The sequence below is a fragment of the Borostomias antarcticus genome, assembly GCF_949987555.1.
Source record: "Borostomias antarcticus genome assembly, chromosome: 22".
NCBI lineage: Eukaryota > Metazoa > Chordata > Actinopteri > Stomiiformes > Stomiidae > Borostomias > Borostomias antarcticus.
Genome location: NC_140255.1, coordinates 18878233 through 18893782, shown reverse-complemented (window position 1 = coordinate 18893782; position 15550 = coordinate 18878233). Strand labels below are relative to the sequence as shown.

General features: G+C 48.6%; 2 protein-coding genes across 6 annotated transcripts; both read right to left on the bottom strand.

The window, feature by feature from the left end:
• Positions 1–379: 379 nt before the first annotated feature.
• uqcrc2b (ubiquinol-cytochrome c reductase core protein 2b) lies at positions 380–7872 on the bottom strand. Its single transcript, XM_084456628.1, has 14 exons — positions 7823–7872; positions 5938–6018; positions 4544–4693; positions 3790–3854; positions 3549–3605; positions 2982–3106; positions 2571–2668; positions 2363–2420; positions 2162–2257; positions 1823–2022; positions 1568–1648; positions 1248–1324; positions 877–1030; positions 380–755 (listed from the first exon to the last, which is right to left on the bottom strand). Exons 1-14 carry the CDS (start codon positions 7853–7855, stop codon positions 672–674), a joined length of 1359 nt encoding a protein of 452 aa, XP_084312754.1. The 5' UTR covers positions 7856–7872; the 3' UTR covers positions 380–671.
• A 1174-nt stretch (positions 7873–9046) lies between these two features.
• Positions 9047–12913, bottom strand: LOC311324048 (uncharacterized protein). 5 transcript variants are annotated; one of them, XM_084456422.1, is made up of 12 exons: positions 12859–12913; positions 12066–12184; positions 11888–11969; positions 11570–11641; positions 10962–11144; positions 10783–10872; positions 10542–10653; positions 10361–10432; positions 10033–10247; positions 9781–9940; positions 9598–9692; positions 9047–9495 (listed from the first exon to the last, which is right to left on the bottom strand). In XM_084456422.1, exons 7-12 carry the CDS (start codon positions 10567–10569, stop codon positions 9370–9372), a joined length of 696 nt encoding a protein of 231 aa, XP_084312548.1. In that variant the 5' UTR covers positions 10570–10653; positions 10783–10872; positions 10962–11144; positions 11570–11641; positions 11888–11969; positions 12066–12184; positions 12859–12913; the 3' UTR covers positions 9047–9369. The 5 variants fall into 5 exon arrangements, with proteins under 5 accessions (XP_084312548.1, XP_084312547.1, XP_084312549.1 ...); XM_084456421.1 differs by lacking the exon at positions 12859–12913 and having other exon boundaries at positions 12066–12668; XM_084456423.1 differs by lacking the exon at positions 12859–12913 and having other exon boundaries at positions 10542–10650; positions 12066–12668.
• Between the last annotated feature and the right edge of the window lie 2637 nt (positions 12914–15550).

Genomic DNA, 15550 nt, shown 5'->3' with positions numbered 1-15550 from the left:
TAGCCGTCGGCTAATGTATTCTTTCGAGGCAACATTGTTGCGATGTTGCAGCGACCAACCAACCAGCGCTGATTCTGTCACGTCAGCTCTCGCGAGAGTTGACGTTGAGGAGGGGGAGGGGGGCGCTGTTGTAGTGCCAAATATGTTTCTATTCATAACGCTGTAACAGTCTAATTATCACTCATTATAATCCGGTTTTTGTTGTACGATAGTACATTTCCACAAAACGCAAAAAATGCCTCTCTCTTACAAAACCAAATTAGATTTTGTTTATTAGGGAAGCCAAGAAATAACAGCTGTATGTCACTTCAGATTATGTTTGAGGGAAGTTTGAACTATTTACATTAAGACACAAAGACACACTGATGACTTGTGGAAGATAGATACTTTATTCATTAATATACATCAGCTATACAGTTCAAGTGGACATATGGATCTAACTTTGCTTCAATGCATCAGGTTTGAGGATCCACACAGAGTAAAAGAACATGAGAACCATAAATATCAACCGGTGAGATCATAACATTATTCCTCTGATCGACGATGGGATCGTGGAAGTACCTTCGCCGTCTTTCTCTGTCAGAATGTTTGTTTATAGGATGGACAGATGGTCTTAGGTGTTTAAAATCACAGGTAGGATATACAGGTAGGTAGGATGACAGACAGACAGGCTAGATCTCGTCAACGAAGGGCGTTTTTACAAGGTTGCCAGAGGACGCCATGGTCTTCTTTCCCGACACAAACTTCTTGGCGGCCTGCAAAACACAACAGTCATCGTTTAGGACAAAGACTCAACTTAAACAGTAGTCGCTACCGTGACAACATTTGTTTGTGTCAGACAGCTGTTTGAGGTTTGCTGTCCCTCCTGCGGCTTACGTTGATGACGTCGGCGAGGGCCACGGAGTCGATCTTCTGGGCGGTGTCCTCGGGTGAGAGGTAGCGCCCTGTGGCCAGGGCCTGGCTGCCCATGCCCTCCAGCAGACCCTCCGAACTCTCCAGAGACATCAGGCACTGGGCCTTCAGCTGGGTCCTGCAGGGGAGTGAACGATCGGGAGTCCGATCAGCCATGATGATCGTTGACCAGATCGATACAGACGCAGAGTTTGATCTCTTAACTTTCACGGGTCAATAGGAGCCCATGGAACAACGCCGCACAATCACAGCAACTTAATAAGCCTTCCAGAACGTATATCCAGTTTGTGTGTGTGTGTGTGTGTGTGTGTGTGCGCATGTTTCAGTTATCTTACTTGGCTCTGGTCAGGTCAGCAGCGTCGAGTTCACCGTTAGCCACAGCCTTGACCTGGCCAATAGCAGCATTGATCACCTGGAGAGGAGGACAAAGGATAGGTCAATCCACCTGTCAATCAAATAATACTAAAAGCCCCATTTCATACAGCCTTACTGTCAAAACAAAACTTTATTGATATCAATCAATCAATCAATGCTTTATTTGTATAGCGCATTTCATACCCAGAGGCAACACAATGCGCTTTACAGAGAACAATAGGTCAGATAGGTCAGACTTGGTACAGTCTTGGTACAGACTTGGTACAGACTTGGTACTCACGTCAGCAGCGGCAGCAGACTGGGAGATGGTGTAAACCCCGAACAGGCCGGAGTCAGAGTAGCTGGCGTTGAAAGCAGACACCTAACAGAGAAGACACACGCGAGACAGTAGAATTTATATCTCCGAAACAAGGACGTTTTAAAAGGAAGTCTACATGATTTAGCATCGCGCCTTTTTTTCCCCCTAATCAAATTTCGACGTTTCAATGAACACGAATCTCCGGTCTCCTTAACGGAAACTGCACGACGTGCTTACGTCGAAGGGGTCGCTGGTCGCCTTGGCGACGCCCTGGATGAGCTTGCTGGTGGCGTTGGAGCCCCTCTTGACCTGTGGCCCCGCCCCCAGGACGTTCTGCAGCACGCTGAAGGCCCAGGCCTCGTCCGAGGCGACGGCCGCCCCCTCGCTCACCACGGCAGAGTGGACCAGGCCGCTGGTCGTCTGGGTACGCACCTCCCCTGGAGGGAGGGAGGGAGGGAGGGAGGGAGGGAGGGAGGGAGAGAGAGAGAGAGAGAGAGAGAGAGAGAGAGAGAGTGTGTTTGTGAGTGAGTGTGTGTGTGTGTGTGTGTGTGTGTGTGGGCGTGTGTGCCGTCTTACCTCCTCTGTACAGAGACTTGTTCCCGACTGTCCCCACGCCGCTGCGGATGTTGAGGAACTGCTCTCCCACCTGCGTCAACACCGAGTGGTCCACACCTGAACACACCACTCAACACGTTACCCTCAGCTCACCTGGGGCCACGCATAATCTTTATCAACCATCCCGGTCTGTCTAACCCTAACCCAGACCCAGACACTCACCCAGTCCAACCAGGGCCATTCTGGAGCTTGTGAAGTTGTTCTGGATAAACTGGTGCATCTGGAGTTGGGGTGAAGACGAAACATCAGAAGATCGCACACCCAAACGTGCAGGACGTACATGTGCTCCCTTCATCAAACTCGTCTGTCCGCGTGTTATCGTATCGCACCGTTATCTTAACACACCACGGTGTCGTCTGAGTGGTCTTACGTGGTCAGAGGTGACGTTTCCGACCATGTAGTCTGGGCAGTAGAGGGAGTTGGTCAGGGCGTTCTTATAAGCTGCTCCATGCAGACTCTCGATCAGACCTGGCGAGACCAGGCGGAACTTAAAAGTTAAATTAAGATGAAGTTAAGTTTACGTTAGGGTTTACTTGGGTTGTAGTCTAGGCCTAAAGTATCTTAGTATCCTAAAGTACAGCACCTGAATGCACAAATCACGATTCACAACGTTTAGCTTTGCTGAACACAGGCCTATAGAGGTTATACAGTACATAGCATTTGAGCCAGGTCTGTTCTGGACACTGTTAGTCCCACTGGTCAGATTACAGCCAGGGGGGGAGGGGGAGAGAGAGGGGAAGTGGGGCGGGGGGGGGGGGGGTCTGTTAGAGGAATGGCTGACCAATCTGAGGGCTCTGTGAGGCCAGCGCCTTGTCCATCTTCACCCTGGGGGTCAGGTCAGACACCTCCCACGGCCGGAACTCTGGCGCAGTGGTGACATTGATCAGGTACTCCATCACCGTGTCACTGTAGAGGGAGCCAGGGAAGGGGGGGACGCAGAGAGAGAGGACGTCCGTCAACACTGAGCACAAGCAGATCTGAGGGACGGGGGGGCGTTCATACTGAGGGACTGTGCTCTTCACAAGCAGGTCTGAGGGGTGGGGGGGCGTTCATACTGAGGGACTCTGCTCTTCACAAGCAGATCTGAGGGGTGGGGGGGCGTTCATACTGAGGGACTCTGCTCTTCACAAGCAGATCTGAGGGGTGGGGGGGCGTTCATACTGAGGGACTCTGCTCTTCACAAGCAGATCTGAGGGGTGGGGGGGCGTTCATACTGAGGGACTCTGCTCTTCACAAGCAGATCTGAGGGGTGGGGGGGGCATTCATACTGAGGGACTCTTCCAACGCAGGACGATGGAGAAACAGGTCTGCAGATACTAGTGTGTTCAGGTCATCGCCCGTTACTCACATGTGGTCTCTCAAACAGTCAACAGAGTAGATCATGTTCTCTCGGGTTGACGTCACACTGAAAAGAAAAAGCACACACGCACACACACACACACACGCACACGCACAGGTGACTAAGCCGTCCACGGCAGTGGGTAAACACATACAGTACTTATCAAGCTGAAAAGGGCACATACAAAGAAAGGCTGCTTTCGTTTGTTATTGTAGGAATGCATTCCCAGTCTTGTTATTGGCTGACTCACCTCAAGCTGCCACCCACTGCCTCCACACCGCGACAGATCTTGAAGGCCGAGGCCCCTTTGGTGGTCTGGAAAAGACAAGCACATACTGGTCCTTTAGGATGACGGATGATTTGTAGTCACTGAATCCCTGAATGTTCACTTTACTCCAGGTGGAATAGTGGACTACAGATAACCGCTTTTTGTCCAATCATCTGTGCACCGAGTCAAATTCTTCGTATGTGAAAATGTATTTGGCAAATAAACCAAATTCTGTATTTTGATTCTGATTAGGTGGGCGGGGCAGTTCACAGCCTAAGACTATGGAGGGTCATAATCAATCAATCAATCAATCAATCAATCAATCAATCCATCAATCCATCCATCCATCCATCCATCCATCCATCCATCCATCCATCCAACCAACCAACCAACCAACCAACCAACCATTCATTCATTCATACACTCTCACTCACTCACTCACTCACTCACTCACTCACTCACTCACTCACTCACTCATCCATCCATCCATCCATCCATCCATCCATCCATCCACTCATTCTTCCATCCATCCATCCACTCATTCATCCATCCATCATTCTTATCTGGCCCCCGGGTGATTACTGTTTTTCTCTGGAATATGTAGAGAGTGGGTCGTATGCCCTCCTCCCTTGTTCTCTGTAAAGCGCATTGTGTTGCCTCTGGGTATGAAATGCGCTATACAAATAAAGCTTTGATTGATTGATTGATTGATTGATTGATTCATTCATTCACCTACCAGGTTGGCTGCGAGGCGGAGCAGATGGGTGACGCCCTGGTTGTCAGGGGTCTCATAGCGACAGCCGGCCCTGATGAAGACTCCGATCCTGGAGGCGGGGGAGTAGTTCTCCAGGGAGGTGATGACCAGGCCACTGGGCAGCGTGGTCACCTGGGGGGGGCAGAGGGGCGGGGTCAGCGGCCGCCGTGTAAACACGCCAGTGTGGGGTTACAGGGCTCCAAACACGCCAGCGTGGGGTTACAGGGCTCCAAACACGCCAGTGTGGGGTTACAGGGCTCCAAACACGCCAGTGTGGGGTTACAGGGCTCCAAACACGCCAGTGTGGGGTTACAGGGCTCCAAACACGCCAGCGTGGGGTTACAGGGCTCCAAACACGGCAGCGTGGGGTTACAGGGCTCCAAACACCGTTTCGGTCGCATATGCATCCGAAATTTAATCTGTGCGACCTCAAAATATATTTGGGAGCATTTGTGCGAGTGCACATAATTGTTCTGGTACGACCTTTTTTCCATTCTGACCTTCCCTTTCTCTGTATTCATGGGGTGTCGTTTGTGGTAGCGGTGAAAAGGAAAGTGTTCCTCCCATGACTTAAATGCCTAAACAACCATACAGTATCTCAACTTAGGAGGGTTGCAGAAACACAGGGTTTGGACTGGGAACAATCTATTGTGCCAAACAAAAACAATCAACCACAGATACTGTAAGTAATAGAAATGATTTCAAATATTATTCGGACCCAGTTCTGCCCCCTCCACAACCCCCCCCCCCCCCCCCCCTCCTCCACCCACCCACACACACACCCCCTCTCCCCAACTGCAACTCCAGCTTCATCCCTGCCCCACATACATGGACGTTCAGGTCAGAGAAGCTCACCCCAGGGGAGACCCTGAGGCCTACCCAGGGTGCACCCAGGGGCAGGCCTGTTCTGGAGGCCAAACAGCAGCATCTCTGCAGCGGGGAAAGAGGGAGGGAGAGAGAGAGAGAGAGAGAGAGAGAGAGAGGGAGAGAGAGAGAGAGAGAGAGAGAGAGAGAGAGAGAGAGGGAGAGAGAGAGAGAGAGAGAGAGAGAGAGAGAGAGAGAGGGAGAGAGGGAGAGAGGGAGAGAGAGAGAGAGGGAGAGAGAGAGAGAGAGAGAGAGAGAGAGAGAGAGAGAGAGAGAGAGAGAGAGAGAGAGAGAGAGAGAGAGGGAGAGAGGGAGAGAGGGAGAGAGGGAGAGAGAGAGAGAGAGAGAGAGAGAGAGAGGGAGAGAGAGAGAGAGAGAGAGAGAGAGAGAGAGAGAGAGAGAGAGAGGGAGAGAGAGAGAGAGAGAGAGAGAGAGAGAGAGAGGGAGAGAGAGAGAGAGAGAGAGAGAGAGAGAGAGAGGGAGAGAGGGAGAGTGATAAAACACCCACTGACCTGCACCTCCTGCGGATGAAGCTTGGCGCTCTCCACGGCAACATCCACCTGACGGGCAGCCTGGGCAGCATAGAGCCTCGTCTGCAAATCAGAAAACATACAGGTGAGGTGACATCATCACACCTATGGGGTCATGAGTCATGACAGGGGTTGGGGTGCGGTGCATGAGGTTACCTGAGAATAAGAGAGAGAGGTTGATGGCTGAATTGACCAGATAAGTGTTTTTTTTTTTGGCCTCATTCATTATTTGAAAAAGGTTGGTTGCATACATCATATGCTCTGTCTGTCTACTTGATTAAACACCATGCTCAAGTTTGTTACAGGATAATTAATGACTCAAAAGTCTTAGAGAGACTAATCTGGACATCAACAGTAAAGGAGTTCAGCTAAGGACAGGCTATTTGTGTAATAAGCATGGTAGGTAGACTTCTCGGTGAATATGCTGCAGCTAAAACGTTATGATAAGCAGACTGTTTGGTGAATCTTGCTGGTGTGTTTGTAGTGGCGACCAGCTGAGATCGTGACCTGAAACTGAACCGGGGGTAGGTTAAGGCTAACTATGGAACTAGGAACTATGGAACTAGGAACTATGGAACTAGGAACACTCGCTGGAACGCTTGCACAACACGAAAGGCATGCTGAGAGAGAAAGGCCTGCTGAGAGAGAAAGACCTGACCTACACTCGTTTCTTTAATCATGCACGACTATCGAGGGAGAATCACACGACTTTTAAGTTCGGCGGCAGATTGACAGGTGATCGTAGCGGCAGATATCAATAAACTCTACATCATCTGATTGACAGATCAGACTACTGATTTGACAGCTGACTACTGATTTGACAGCTGACTACTGATTTGACAGCTGACTACTGATTTGACAGCTCAGACTACTGATTTGACAGCTGACTACTGATTTGACAGCAGACTACTGATTTGACAGATCAGACTACTGATTTGACAGCTGACTACTGATTTGACAGCAGACTACTGATTTGACAGATCAGACTACTGATTTGACAGCTGACTACTGATTTGACAGATCAGACTACTGATTTGACAGCTGACTACTGATTTGACAGCAGACTACTGATTTGACAGATCAGACTACTGATTTGACAGCTGACTACTGATTTGACAGATCAGACTACTGATTTGACAGCTGACTACTGATTTGACAGATCAGACTACTGATTTGACAGATCAGACTACTGATTTGACAGCTGACTACTGATTTGACAGCTGACTACTGATTTGACAGCTGACTACTGATTTGACAGCTGACTACTGATTTCACAGCTGACTACTGATTTGACAGATCAGACTACTGATTTGACAGCTGACTACTGATTTGACAGATCAGACTACTGATTTGACAGCTGACTACTGATTTGACAGCTGACTACTGATTTGACAGCTGACTACTGATTTGACAGCTGACTACTGATTTGACAGCTGACTACTGATTTGACAGCTGACTACTGATTTGACAGCTGACTACTGATTTGACAGATCAGACTACTGATTTGACAGCTGACTACTGATTTGACAGCTGACTACTGATTTGACAGATCAGACTACTGACACAGGAGGAAGTCTCGCGATAAACAGGGTATACTCCGAGGAAGATTCACTTTGATAGTCATCTAACAAACAAACAAACAAACAAACTCACGCCCTTCCTCCCGGCTTGCTGGGTGTCAGAAAGGTGATTGCCTCACAGCGTTAGCTTAGCTACATTAGCCTAGCTAGCTAGCTAACGGTCATGACATCCTGATGGCTCTCGCGAGAGGGGAGCACATCTCGTGGCAGATCTCGTAACGGTTGTGAAGAGTGTTTATTGGGTAAACAAATATTCCAACTAATTCATCTGTGAAGTGGATTCTTACCGAAAGATGACTTATTCCCCGAATCCCCTTCATCTCAAATCCTTCACCCAGGACGCTGAAACAATATGGCCGCCTAGATACTCTACCCACAGTTCCTAGCGCGCAGTCTTCTTCCTCGGTGGATTGAACCAAGGTCAAGCTCGGGTTCAACCACAGCGAATAAGACACTCGCCCCCTAGTGTCGGGGAGGGTGACCATAAAGAATGGGGATTTCCAGCGAATTCTACAAATGTACCTCGTTCAGTGGACTTATGTTCAATACTACATGTTGTTAACTTACTCTAGAGGAATAAATAGGGGTATTGAGCGGAGTGAAGCTCTGTGATGATCAAATGTGCTAGTAGCATGGATCTATTGGCTATCATAAGCCTGGGAAGGACCCTGCTGTGCCTGATGGCTACAGGCCCATTGCATTGACTTCTCATTTGTGCAAATGGATGGAGAAGATGATGGTTCGCAGGCTGTGTCATGTGCTGGAACGGAGAGGGCTACTGAGTCACTGTCAGAGTGGATTTAGGAAAGGGCGTTCAACGCTGGATGCTCTGGTTGGAGTCTGCTCTGATGTTGAAAAGTCAATGAAAATGAAGGAGGGGATGGTGATAGTTTATTTTGACATTGAAAAGGCGTACGACTCTATGTGGAGGGACGGGCTACTTATCAAGTTGAGTACCCTACTAACACACGCCGGTTGCGCGAACGTTCGACATACGGCCGCTATAGGTGACGATTCGTGTGCGCCGCGTGCGGAAATTACGCGGCCATTTACGGAAACGCGAGATCTGCCGTTTCGTAGACGCTACGTAAGAACGACACGTCATTCCGAAGTTGCGGCCGCGTGCAAAGAACGCACGTGATCACGTGGGCAGGAACCTCCGTCATAAACTCACCTGGCTGACACTAGATTTACAGGTATTTATATGACTTGGTCTGCACGTCTTTTTCGCACGGTGCAAATACGGTGCGGCCGCGTGCAAAAAACGTGGGCAGGAACCTCCGTCATAAACTCACCTGGCTGACACTAGATTTACAGGTATTTATATGACTTGGTCTGCACGTCTTTTTCGCACGGTGCAAATATGGTCACTTACTGACCACTGGCTACATTTAGCATTTGCAGTACCACTGGCTATATTTAGCATTTACCAGTTCAAAAACGAATTAATGCTATATGGGGATATAGCAGCAAGCATTATGATACAAACCAATATAAGACTGAACACCATTAACAGTTTAGAACATTTTATTACACAAAGTACATTACAAATTAAAAGTATACATATTTACAAGGATGAGGTTTACGGTCTGTCACATTACGCATAGCCAGAAAAGCAAAAAAAAGCATGTACAAGCTCTGGCTAGCAACCCATTATCTGACAATTGCAAAAGTTCTAAAAACAAAAATGAAACAGTGCGCATTCTGTGGCAGGCAGACCGGGAACAGACCGTTGTATCCCACAAAAAAAGGTTAAAATTTACAAAATCTATTTACAAAAAAGGCATCCATCCTGGCAGGCTGGAAAGGCAGGTTTAGGGAGACGAGCTGGGGGTCACCCACATCTGAATCGAGGGTCTGGGCAGAAGAGGTCATCCTCATCTGAATACTCCACTGTGGTCAGGGCTGGAGCTGCGGTCAGGGGCTGGGCTGGGGAGGTCAGCTGGGCTGGATCAGATGCCTAAGGACATAATGAAATGGCTGTAAAAGCAAGTCGCATACGTTCATTGGAAGCGTGCCATGTCACTGGATACGAGAAAATTAACTGCCTGACATCACATACCTTTTTGCATCGAGCAGGGGCATGTTTCAGCATCTCCTGCAGCTGGGCAGACACCTCCGTCACAGTGGTGCTTGGCTTACAGGCCATAACTGCACCTTTTAACCAAAAAGGGAATGGTTTCAATGCACATGGCATGAAGCAAAGACAATGTATTATTTTGCGAAAATATGAACAATCCCTTACGTAATATGACATTGTAGAGGGTCATATTCTTCAGAGGCTTCTTCCCCCTCTTCCCATGGACGCTGTAGACACACCACACTCTGTGTATGGCAATGGCTGACAGCACCCGCCGGACCACATCTGGCAGATCTTTGCCGCCAATGGAACTCAGATATCGTGTCTGCAAAACATAAAGACAATCATTTACTTTTACATTTCCTTAACACTTCCCTGCAAAAATAAGGAACAAAGTTCTGCCCTGAAGTTACTCACCATCTTCCTTTGATGATCCTTGTCCTTCAGCTGCTCCTCCAAGACCAGCAGCTCCTCCTCCGTTTTAGCAGGGTGCAGGTCATCCAGTACTGCTCCCCCATAGCTGTCTGCAGACTCGCCGGACAGTCTCTGCTCCAGCCTCATCATTGTCTGTGCCATCTCCCTCAGACTCTGCATGACGCTGGAGAACTGCTGACACATCATCCTCTGGAAGTCTGGATATTAAACACAGATGTGGCTATAAGTAATTGTACGGTCCCATAATGGATATTCAGCTCAAAGTATATCCCTACATGCAGCATGAAGTAGTTCACAAAATTCAGCATACCAGCATCTGCAGAGCTTGATGGCAACACAGCTGGAGCTGTTGGTCTCACAGGCGATGGCATCAGAGAACTACCTGAAAACCAGAGGATAAAGGGATGAGCAGGAAACTATGGTGCTGGCGGCGTAGTGATTCTGGCATAAGGGGAAGAATCAACTCGACATGAGACATGTCAGACCCTGACCTGGTCTGGGTGCTAATCGCTGATGCATGCTGCTCGTGCCTGGACGTCTGAAGGGCTGAAGGGCCTGGGCTCACAGCGCCTTGGCTCAAAGGACCCGGGCGATGAACATCTACTGCCGAGTAGTGAGATGTGAGATGAGCGAATTAGTGAACAGAGTACATGAGTCTTCCGAAAGTCCTGAGTTAACTGTAAGTGTGCAAATATGCATAGACATTTCACCAACACAAACATGCATGGATACCTGCATTGAAAACTGGCAGAGCAGGCCTTCCGGCTCTGGCACCTGGCATAGCTGGTCTGGTCTGAGTTCTGCCGACCGGCTGCCTGGGCACTGGAACATATAGTAGAGGTAAATTAGCTCAGATTAGTCAACTCAAGTAGTACTCTTTTGGGACTGTTGAATGCACTTTATTATATTACCTTCGTCACTGGAGTCATAGCGTGTGTTGCGCTGTCTCTCCCTTGTGTCTTGGGAGTTAATCCATTGATGACTGCTGCTCAAACACCTTCGCCAAGGCACTGGCTACTTCATAATGCTCTGTGTGTTCCTCAGCAGAGACAGAGGTTGTCATGGCTCCTCTTGATGTGCTTGTGGAGGTAGATCTGGGAGGTATAGGAGAATGGGCACTCAGAGCAGGAGAACACCCAAGTCTTGCACAACTCTAACATCACAGCTAGGAGAGCGAATGAGAGAGACCATTAAAAAGGATTATCTCACCTGTAGTACAAGTTCAAATATAGAGTGATTATACGTCATTGTAAATGAGAGCTTACTCTCAATTGATTCACGAGGTTAAATAAAGATTGAATGAATATGTAGCTAGTGGGGGGTTACAACCACACAACTGTGGAGAGAGAATGAGACACTTGGTTCCCTCCTCTACTGGTGTTCATGGCCATGGCCAAACACCTGGAATACTCCAACCCTGATTTAAAGGCATAAAAGTGGGGAACACATTCTTGAGACGGTTCCTAAAACTGGAGGGAAAAAAAACGGGAAAATGATCTTCCCTCTCCTCATCACTCACTTCTGCATGGGGCTGAGCTCTACCCTGTCAGCAGTGGCAATACATGGGATAGCGGCTCAGCACACAGGAGAACTGCACAGAGAGGAAGGAGGAGAGAGAAAACCAACAACAAAAAAGGCAAGAAGGGTTAATAACTGAGCGAATCTTGCAAGTTTGCACTACAGGGAAGCAATTGCTCAATTTCCCTGATATTGTGGCGTCACTGGCGTCAGTGATGCGTCTTATGAATCTCACATGTCTACCGCTAACATTTAACTCAATATCAATATCCCCATTTGTTTATCCCGTCTATGGAAACGTATGTGCATTTGTACTTACGTGTGCCTGCCTTTATTGATGATCAGGTGTTTCTCCACCTCAGGGCTGGCCAGACAGAACCATCAGAGACCATTGGGCTGAGCTGAGGAGAGAGCGACATGTTAGAGTGTATGTGTGCATATGGATATGGTGCTCTTCTGTTAATACTCATGAGGGCATTCAACTGAACAAGACTCACAGAGCCTGTGGTGCTGTCCCAGGACTGCCCCTGGCCACGCCTGGCCCCGTCTTAGCGCCTCTTCCTGCCCCGCTCACCTGCTTCTTGCTCAGTTCAAACAAGAACTGGGAGGTTGGCAACTGAGAGCATGGGAGGGGAGAGAGGGAGGGAGAGAGAGAGAGAAAGTGGGTGGGTGACCCTCTCGTTGGCTGACATGCACACTCCACAGGACCACGTGCCAAAAGCCAAGATGGCTGCTATAACAATCCTGCTAGCTAGCCTAGCTCCGTTGTTGGGGCTTCTTGTATTCTGTTAACGTTAAAATCGGAAAAATGAATGCCTAAAAACAAACACATACTAACGGTGTCGTGGGTTAATGCGAAATCAATGAGTAAGCTAATTATCACATTTTATTCCAAGCGATGAAACAGTACGAACGTGCAGGAGCTCGCGCGAGCCTGTAATTAGGAAACAATGGCCCACAACAACACTTCATAAAAGTTATAGTGTACACAACTGAAATATTCTCACGTTGCCAAGCCAACATTATAATTTAAGCTACAATTACACAAAAGCGAACGTTTTAACAATAATTGCGAGAGTAATTTTACGTAGGCTACTTAGCTAGCCATGTACAGAAAAAGGCTAATCACGTTAGCTGGCTAGCTAGTTAGCCAACATTGGAAAGCATCTGCATATAGATAATCATTACAATAGGGTAGCTTGCACATAACGTTGGTGTTTTATCTGGGACGATACCAAAATACATAGTATGTATACATACTAATGTATACATTGAAATTGAGATACTTACAAGATCTGTGTTGTCGCGCGGGCGTGTTGGTCTTTCTCAATCGCTTCTGTTCAGAACGGAACCCGTTCTCGTTCTTCTTCTCCTTCGCTGGGTTTAGTGGCGGATGTGCATACAGCCACCTACTGGCACAGAGTGTGTAACTTCACCTAACAAAGTAGCCCAATGCCTTGCATTCTACGTTCACTGCTCAGCGTTCATTGCTCACATTTAGGTTGCAAAATTAGGACTTTATTTATAGGCATATTTTTTATCATTATTTTTATTAGGCCTAGACTGCAAATCTTTAGTGTTAATATTAACTGTAAATGAGAAATTACACACAAAACAGACATGCAGGATTTCTCCTCATTATTACAATTCTGTAACTGTATGACTTCAAAATTTATTTTAAAACCTAAGTAATTTACAAATGTTCTGACCCACTGTGACACATTTCCAATAAAGTCAGATTGGGACTGTGATCTAACCACATTGTCACGTTATTTAATTACATCGTAGTTACGGATTTAAGCAGCAGTGGCGGCTACGTTCCCTTACAGTGTACTTGAGGACGGCTATTTTGGTTATTTTGCGACTGAAAAGGCAAGTGTCAGCTAGGTGTCAGCTAGGTCCGCTGCTGGTGACGTCGCAAAGTTACCACAATTACACCAATGTGTCCCGTCAGTTTTACGTACTGTGTTAGTAGGGTAGTTTGGGTATTGTGGGGAGGTTGTACAATTGGGTTATGGACTTTTTAACGGGTAGGACACTTAGAGTCAAGGTGGGTGCGGACGTCTCAGAGCTGTTCAACATAGTGAATGGTATCCCTCAAGGGAGTGTGATCAGCCCGGTGTTGTTTAATGTGATGATTAATGATATTTTGGCGAACCTTGAGGGATGCACCAAGTCGGCTCTTTATGCAGACGATGGGGCCATTTGGATGAGGGGAAGGAATGTGCCGTACGTGTTCGGGAAGCTGAGGCAGGCAATTGAGAAGGTGGAAAGGTGGTCTTATGAGTGGGGGTTCAAACTGTCAGCGAGCAAGTCCTGCTACATGGTGTTCACTAATAAGCGCAAGCTCGAGGCTGGGTGGCTCATGCTCTATGGTCGGCCTCTGGAGTTGGTTACAGAGTTTAAATACCTGGGCCTGTGGCTCGACAGCAGGTTTACATGGGCAGTACACATTCGCCACTTGGAAACCAAGTGCAAAAAGGTTGTCAATCTACTGCGTGCTGTGGCTGGGTGTGACTGGGGGGCAGGAACGCAGTCAATGCTGGACATTTATAGGGCACTGATGAGGTCAGCTCTGGACTATGGGGGGGTGGTGTATGCAGCGGCAGCTAAGTCTACGTTGCTTAAAGTGGATCGGTTGCAGTACAGGGCTCTGCGGATCTGTTTGGGGGCTATTAGATCTACCCCCAATAATGCGGTGCTCGTTGAAGGTGGAGAAATGCCACTGGAGCTCAGGCGGGAGAAACTGGCGCTGGCCTACTGGGTTAGGCTGCAAGGGTGTGGGGATGACCACCTTGCTTAGCTCACGTTGCAGGATTGCTGGGAACTCAATAGGTTCCAGGGGACTGGGGTTGGGTGGACTATTGAAGCCACAGTGAGGGACTATGGGCTGGAGGGGATGGAGTTCACTAGGTCCGCCCCAGTTAGTTGGGTGCCCCCTTGGCTCTTCCCTGAAGTGACCGTGGACAGGCGCGTTCTGGAGAGAAAGCATGGATGGCAGCTGGGTGAAGTGGGTGTGAACACGGGCATGTATCTGCGTGCGAGTTACTACGGGTGTGTGGAGATCTACACTGACGGGTCAAAGGATGAACTGGATAGAGTGGGAGTTGGAGTGTATGTCCCGGGGTTCGAAGTGGGTCTCTCCAAGCGGCTGTCTGATATGTTATCTGTGTACACGGCTGAAATGGTGGCGGTCATCCTTGGGTTGCAGTGGGTGGAGGAGGTCAGACCTGATAGAGTGGTGGTGTGCACGGACTCCAAATCAGTGCTGGACAGTCCACCAAGACCATCAGAGAGGATCTACTTATTGAATTGTATCCCAGTTTGTTTAGGCTTCACAGGGGTGGGATAGACGTGCAGTTTTGTTGGGTTCCGGCACATGAGGGGGTGACAGGGAATGAGACTGCAGACCGACTGGCGAAAGGTGCGCTGACTAAGGTCATCTCGGTGCCTGTTCCGCTCGGGAAGGGAGAGGGGAAAGCGGTGATTAGGAGGAAGGGATTTGAGTTCTGGCAGAAGAGGTGGGATGAAGACCAGAAGGGGAGGGGGTATCACAGGGTGCAGAAGTCAGTTATGGTGAAGAACTACACTGCACAGAACAGGAGGGAGGAAATCGTCATGGCTAGACTCAGGTTTGATCACACGGGACTGAACGGCACCTTGTTTGTACTGGGGAAAAGGGGGAGTGGTACATGTGGGCACTGTGGAGCTGCAGAAAACACTGAACATGTTCTGTTGCACTGTCCCAACTATGAAGTAGAGAGAGAGAGACTCCGGGTTAAGGTCAGAGAAGCAGGACGGGAATGGACTCTGAGGGGTTTACTGGGCACGGCGGGGGAGGGGGTAGGAATCTGCAGGAAGGCTCTATTTACTTTCTTGGGTGACACACGGTTGTGGGGCAGACTGTAGATGCACACTCTTGTACAGTAGGTGGCGGTATGCACCTTTAAGCTGTTTGCGATCCGCCATAAAACCCAAGGAA

Excerpts from the sequence above, each read along its gene's own strand:
- LOC311324048 (XM_084456422.1), bottom strand. The coding sequence starts at position 10,569 with ATGCATCAGCGATTAGCACCCAGACCAG. Across the intron at positions 10,433-10,541 it reads GCGATTAGCACCCAGACCAG|GTAGTTCTCTGATGCCATCG; the intron begins GTCAGGGTCTGA and ends TCTGGTTTTCAG. Across the intron at positions 9,496-9,597 it reads CCCCTGCTCGATGCAAAAAG|GCATCTGATCCAGCCCAGCT; the intron begins GTATGTGATGTC and ends TTATGTCCTTAG.
- uqcrc2b (XM_084456628.1), bottom strand. The coding sequence starts at position 7,855 with ATGAAGGGGATTCGGGGAATAAGTCATCTTTCG. Across the intron at positions 3,107-3,548 it reads GACTGTTTGAGAGACCACAT|TGACACGGTGATGGAGTACC; the intron begins GTGAGTAACGGG and ends CTCCCTCTACAG. Across the intron at positions 1,031-1,247 it reads GCTGACCTGACCAGAGCCAA|GACCCAGCTGAAGGCCCAGT; the intron begins GTAAGATAACTG and ends ACTCCCCTGCAG.